Source organism: Linepithema humile, chromosome 2 (assembly GCF_040581485.1).
Source record: "Linepithema humile isolate Giens D197 chromosome 2, Lhum_UNIL_v1.0, whole genome shotgun sequence".
Lineage (NCBI taxonomy): Eukaryota > Metazoa > Arthropoda > Insecta > Hymenoptera > Formicidae > Linepithema > Linepithema humile.
Window position 1 is genome coordinate 1,690,369 of NC_090129.1, and position 6,952 is coordinate 1,697,320.

General features: G+C 36.8%; 1 protein-coding gene across 1 annotated transcript; it reads left to right on the plus strand.

The window, feature by feature from the left end:
* The first annotated feature begins 203 nt into the window (after positions 1–203).
* LOC105677500 (lysosomal acid glucosylceramidase) lies at positions 204–3,778 on the plus strand. The gene is made up of 9 exons (XM_012376161.2): positions 204–354; positions 869–1,078; positions 1,155–1,326; positions 1,425–1,578; positions 1,840–1,997; positions 2,182–2,582; positions 2,945–3,173; positions 3,254–3,370; positions 3,491–3,778. The coding sequence occupies exons 1-9, from the start codon at positions 267–269 to the stop codon at positions 3,588–3,590; spliced, it is 1,629 nt and encodes a 542-aa protein (XP_012231584.1). The 5' UTR covers positions 204–266; the 3' UTR covers positions 3,591–3,778.
* Positions 3,779–6,952: the final 3,174 nt, after the last annotated feature.

Genomic DNA, 6,952 nt, shown 5'->3' on the forward strand with positions numbered 1-6,952 from the left:
GTATTGAAGGACAAGAAATGCCAATATTATTACGCTTCTGTAACCTATAATTATTTATTTTACGATTGTTAAAAAATGTATTGTGATGATAGATCTTGATTAAATATAGTGCTTAATATCATAATCTTCTCTTAAAATATTCCTATTTAATTTGTAATGTAATCTCCCCTCACTTTCGCGTGTTTTATAAAATTGTGTTCGTTACCGTGCAGATCCAACTAGTTCTCCGTGATTGGTCTTTTTCATGATCTGGTGTGGAGGAATTTATGTATATGAAAACTCATGATCAATTTCTGCCTCAGTTCTTAGTAATGTGTCGTACGATCGTTCTCGTTCTCGTTATTACAGTGACAGGTAAGTGGTAGACCTTGTTCATTTAATCATCAATGTAATTCAGACACTATTGTAAGCTTTTTAAACAGCTTTATCGCAATTTTCTGTCTATTATAGTCCTCAAGTTTTGCATAATCAGTATTTTTGATTTTTATGTTAGCTTTATATAAATTTTTAGAAATATATTTTGTTGCAAACATAACTAACTCCTCCCGTTACAGAAAATACAGTTAATATATATAAATGCAATTCACATTTATTTTTATATTCGTGCTCTTGTACAGATTTTTCCTCGTAAAAGTGTAAATATTTTTATACATCCAAATATTTCGACTAAAAATACAAAATATGCAAAACGAATTTTCGGTTCCACCCAATTTTGGAATAGAAACATCCAATTTAACGTAGAATTGTACGTTAGGCAAGATTCCTATAATAACGTCCTTCACACACGACAAAAAAGAATACGACGTATGCAGCATAATAAACGAGCATAATAAGGTAATTAATCAAGTACACTTTTCAACGAACACAGTTACGCTAACGGATGGCTGCATCAAGCGACCATCCGTGGCGAGCGGAGATGATGACGGGCATTACTGTGTTTGCAATGCAACGTATTGTGATCAAGCGCCGGACGCGATCGAGCCGCTCAATCCCGCCGAATATATTCTGATAACTTCTAGCAAAAGCGGTCTACGATTTCACGTGTCGAACGGCGCGTTTGAAAATGTCGACTCTGACCGTGAGTATTCAAATTTTCCGTACTTGAGATAAAATCGTTTTTCTTTCAACTATTAGAAATGTTCACAAAATTGTAGGAATAGATTCAAAACCTCAAAAGAAAGATATAAATCATGCAAAGCCTACTAAGATTATCGTTAACAACATGGATACGTATCAAGAGATCTTCGGGTTTGGTGGAGCAGTAACTGATGCAGCCGCTATAAATATCCTTAATCTGACAGATGAGGCGTCTGAAAACTTATTGAAGTATAATGCATACTAAAAAGTTTCATTATTTTAACCTTTGCACGTCAAACTCGCAGTATTTCTTATTAAAAATTTTATATTTTATTTTCAAATTTTAGAAGCTACTTTGGCCCGCATGGAATCAATTATAGTATAATCAGAACGCCAATGGGCGGATCGGATTTTTCAACGAGACCTTATGCTTATGCGATGAGAGAAAATGACACCTTACTCGAAGATTTCAATTTGCAACCAGAGGATTACAATTATAAGGTTAATTTATTAATTAATTTCCTAATTATTCATTTATCTTATAAAACGAGTAATCTATTTTTTTATAAGAAAGTTTGCGCAAAAAGGTAAAAGGATTGACCTAACCAAGAGGCTAGCCAAAATATTTATAAAGTTAATTAAGTTAATTAGAGCTAGTAGTTGTGTACACTATATAAAATGCTAAATGCTAAACTAAATAATATTACATACATTTTACTAAATGCTGTATACACATTTTATGCTGCAATTATCAACTGGTAGATCCCGGTAATGAAACGAGCTCAAAAGTTAAAAGGTGAAATTAACTTAATCACTGCGCCGTGGTCCGCCCCTCTCTGGATGAAAACAAATAACAGTTGGACACATGCTGGTAAACTACGTCCGGAATATCGTCAATTATGGGCAGATTATTTCGTAAAGTGAGATATAAAATCTAATTTAACTTTTCATTCATAATGGTTAATCAAATCAGAACATCATTACAATGCACGACCCGTTTTAATGACCCACAATGTAGAAGGAATTTATAATTAAACTTATTAAAAATTATAATAACAATTAAACTTTATTAAAGTTTAAAAATCATTGCTGTTATTTTTCTAGATATTTTCAGGCTTATCGCAATGAAAAATTGGAATTTTGGGGCCTAACGCCTCAGAATGAGCCGAGAGCTTACATCTATCTTCCGGTATCACTTCATTTAAACAATATGAAATGGGCTCCCGAGGAGGAAAGCGATTGGATTGTCGATTACTTGTGTCCAAGCCTGAAGAAAAACGGTTTTGAGCACATTAAGATTTTTTCAATGGACGAAAATAGGCTGGCGCTTCCTGACTGGCCGGAAAAAGTATTTCAGAACAAAAAAGCCCGAGACATTGTTTCTGGAATCGCTGTTCATTATTACTTCGATGAAGTAATCGGCCCGCACAACTTAGACGAAGTAAAACGACTTTTTCCAGAGAAGTCGTTTATATACACAGAAGCTTGCGCTGGATATGCGTCAGGTTGTTAAAGATTATTCTTATAGTTATTCTAAATTTTTTGCATCCTGAAAGATTTTCGCGATAACTGACAATTTGGACAAAAACAAATTTAAGACAAAAAATTGTGTTTTATATTCTTTTTAAATTTTTGTTATAATACGTCATAGATGACTTTTTAAAATCATTGTGTGTGATAATTCTCTTTCGATTCTTTATTTAATCTAAATTTATATTTTACAATCTCGAGACAAAAGAAAGTTTTATACATTTGCCCATGCAACATTAAAGCGTCAAAGGTTAAAATTTCATGATGCAAATGTTAAGTCACGATCAACGCGTTTGTCATACGTAAAACTCGATGAATGACAAATAGCAATTTACAGAGGAAAAGGTGATTCTTGGCTCATGGGCGCGTGGTGAACTATACGCGAAAAATATCATTCAGACTTTGTCGCACTGGGCATCCACATGGATCGACTGGAATCTCGCTTTAGATCTGATCGGTGGACCCACCTACATAAGTAATTTCGTTGATTCACCGATAATAGTCAATAGCACCGCCGATGAATTCTACAAACAGCCGATGTTCTACGCTCTTGGGCACTTTTCAAAGTTCGTGCGCTATGATTCTTTTGCATCTCGTTCGACAACACACTCATATCGATATTAATCAATCTGCTTTTCTCGAACAGGTACATTCCACCTAACAGCGTGAGAATCGGCACGACAACGGAAAACGAAAATAAGAAAGTTCAAAGTGTCGCGTTTTCTACGCCTGACAATGGCACTGTATTAGTAATCCTAAATCAGTAAGATTCCCCTCACGTAATACTTTAATAACGCGCTTGACATTTCGTACAATGTATTTGTATGTTATTTATATATGAGCAGAAATTCTTCCGGTCATTGAACTGTTTTATTTTCTTCAGGAACGAAGAGGAGAAAGAAGTTTTGATCGAAGATTCCACAAAAGGGATAACAAGAATAAATGTCTCCGGAAAATCCATAAACACGATGAAATATTGGTAGACATGTTGCGAAAATATAAATCCACCGTAATATCGGCACATATATACGACACCTGTGCAAAACGAAAATATCGTTTAAAGTATTTTAGTCTTAAATTTCTCCCCTGACGCATTGAAATGCACGACAAGTCTCCTTTGAATAGATCGAGTATTAAAATAAAAATTAAATACATTATTAAAATTGCCAAATTACTGTCTTTTTTTTTACAGCGCAATCCTACACAATACAAATTCTCTTATTTAAGAATTCTATTTGAATAGTAACTCTTTTAATTGCGCCTTATTTGCATTCGATTACGCGTTGTTAGTTCGTTGGCTCGCAATTACTTCTGCATAACTCGGGTCACTCTCCATTAAAACTCTCCCTGAGAATTCTTATCGGGCAAGAATTCGCCGGATGTGCCGCATTTGATGAACGTCACGGAAATGGAGTTTCTCAAACGCTTTCAGTCTCTAAACGTTTAAAAGGCCTTCCGCGTTTAATTCGCGCTAAGCGGACTATGACTTTAATAGAAATAAAAATAATTTAGACGTCAGAAACGATGTTTAGTATAAATCCCAAATATTTTCGCATATTATCTTAACTTTCTTATTAAAAATGAAATACAATTACCTCCTTTAACACGAATATCTCTCGCAATTCTGCTTGTAAAAAATAAAAAATTAAGCTATCTAAAAAAACAGCGTTTACAATTACTTTCAATATACTTGAATAACATAATAACGTATGCACGTATATGCAACATTTTATGTGTATGCATTATATAAATTAAATTAATAAAATACACAATTTGATACGTAATTAAATAATATTTCTGCTGTATGTGTAATTATAAATAATTAGAAATAAATGGAAGAGAACTAATTTCAATTGTAATTGTAATTGGAATACTTTATCGGCATTATTGACGACATGGCGCAATTGTAAGGTGAAATATCCTTACTTGTACACTTTTCCCTCTTCTTTCTCGTGATACCACTATTAGAAATATTCATGCAGCTACAACCGCGTTTATAATCCAGCAGGCCTTTCTCTTCTATATTTCTCACATAGTTTTTTACTGATGTAATTCTTATCAACGAGATTCTCTCAACAACAACCGCTTCACTCTCATTTCAATATTTTCTGCGTATCCAAATCTGATTCAATAACAATATCGACATGTAGGAAATTCTTCTTATTGGATATGTCAGCGAATCGCGTGCGGATATCGAATGCTCGTGCGTGAATTCAGAGAGGGAGATATTCGCAAGGGCAGAACGTTGAATTTCGGACAGTAAAATAAAGCTTAGTTCGAGGCTGTTTATATCGATGTACGCGAAGGACATTTACGTTTGCTTCCGCGTGCGCACGCTATGTGGGTTACCAGTCCAAGGTCCTGCCTCAACTATGTCCCGGGTTATCGCGCGAGCCCGTGTGCGCGTCAGGTAACTCGCTGCAGGCTCTTCCTGTGACCCATATATTTCGCTGGTACTTCGCCCTCCCCTCGTATTTACGGTCGGGAGCGCAGCGTTTCCAAACTTCTGGAAAGCTGACCAAAACTACTTATATGTTGCTAACATGCATGCATTTTTTACCGCGTTGTGTACGAAACGACTTAGCGCTGATGGATTTTATGACGTGATACACAACAAAGTTTTACAACGAGTAAATAGATCCTTGACAATTCAAACATTAGGTTAGGTTTCAGACAGCTTTCGAGGGGCGCGGGACTTTTATAAAGAAAGAAGATTCACCATCGGCAAATAACGTTGGACAAACTCTTCGATCTTTCGACGAAACAAAGCAAACGGTGCTGGGGCTGTTGAATACGATCTATTTGCGCTCTTCAATTTTTTACAGGTATCCTTCAATTGTATTTTACTCGAGGGGTTATCTCGATACAGTACCGTGGTAGATTTTAGTGAAATTTTTACTTGATTTAAACTTTACTACTTTTTTCGATGCTTTCCGAACAATAAATTTTTCGACCGATTCAAAGTCAATTTGAATGAGCTTTTTAAAAAGCTTTGAATAATAAAAAATCATACATGCAAAAGCATTCTTTTTAGACTGCTCCATGCTGTCATGTGTTATTCATGATGTGGCGATGCATTTTAGGTAGCAAGGATAAATTTCTAGTAAAAGGGAATAAAATACAAAATATTTAAGGAGAAATAAATGGATAGATAAAAAGGCGGCATTAAGCTCTCCAAAAATGTATAGATGTACATTTATGGCAGAGTGATGTAAGCTCGTGGATGGAGGTGAAGGTCGAGATTTAACGCGAAAACCGTGCACTGGCTGCCGGAGCGACTCGATGTAGCCTATCGATCTTAGGCTGATCCGCAGTGGTTCCTGGAGAGTAGGAGGAAGTTGTTCCCGAACGTACCTTCACGCTCCACGACATCTGTCGATAAGTTATTCAATTCTGACGCTATTGGATTTCCCTTTCCCCGTCAAGTGAATCCCCAGTTGCGGTCTAACTGCATTCTCGCGGTCGTGGCGACTCGATCGAGAGCAAATTCACTTTTTCGCCCGCTCTTTCCGGCGCATGTGCATCCAGCAAACGCCTCGTTTTTTAAACGAGCGATTTCGCGGTGTCGCAAGTTTGTCCTTCCGCCGAGAAGACGAACGGGACAGCAGGTGCGCGATGTCGTTCGTATGCAATTGCATACGATTATGAAGCGGCGTGTTGGAAAATAGTACGGCGAGCGTGTGATCGCAATGATGATCGCGATCCTGCCCGTGATAAGAAGCTCGCGTCAGATTTGCGACGTCTGCAGCCTCGCCCATTCATTATTGATGCCTAACATGTAATAGGAGTGTCTCTCTCCTACGCTCATCGCGCCTGCATTTGCGTCAGCGATGACGGCGGATTAAAATTCGTAGAAAATTATTTTTGAAAATAGATATTGTTTGCGTATCGTAACAATAGTATCTTATTATCCTTCGAGCAACAGTTATCTCGTGTATCTTGAAGAACTTCTAGTAAAACTTCATCATTGATCGATATTACTTAGAAAAATGATTTCTTCCATGTTTTATATTTTTAATATTTGCAGAATCTTTTTTTATATCAAGGTCTCATCTATCGACCGTGGCGGTCGACGTAAAAGAATTTGCGGACTGCGTCGCGTGATGACACGTGTGCGACGCGCAAGATGACCGATTATACATCCTGGCGACCCGACAAGCGCAGGTGTTACGCATGCTTCTTACAGTGCTGTGATTAATATTCATGAAGATGAAGAAATTAAGACCCTTATTTGGCTGAACGACAGACAAACGTATCGGTCGCAGCCGCGCAATTTCGTGATTTTACCAGTTTCCTCAATGTCTTTCTGTACCACGCGCGAATTGTACACGCGCTACTTAAAATT

Coding starts and splice junctions, on each gene's coding strand:
- LOC105677500 (XM_012376161.2), top strand. CDS start 267: ATGTATATGAAAACTCATGATCAATTTCTGCCTCAGTTCTTAGTAATG. Junction 355..868: donor TCTCGTTATTACAGTGACAG/GTAAGTGGTAGA, acceptor CAACGAACACAG/TTACGCTAACGGATGGCTGC. Junction 3,371..3,490: donor GTATTAGTAATCCTAAATCA/GTAAGATTCCCC, acceptor TATTTTCTTCAG/GAACGAAGAGGAGAAAGAAG.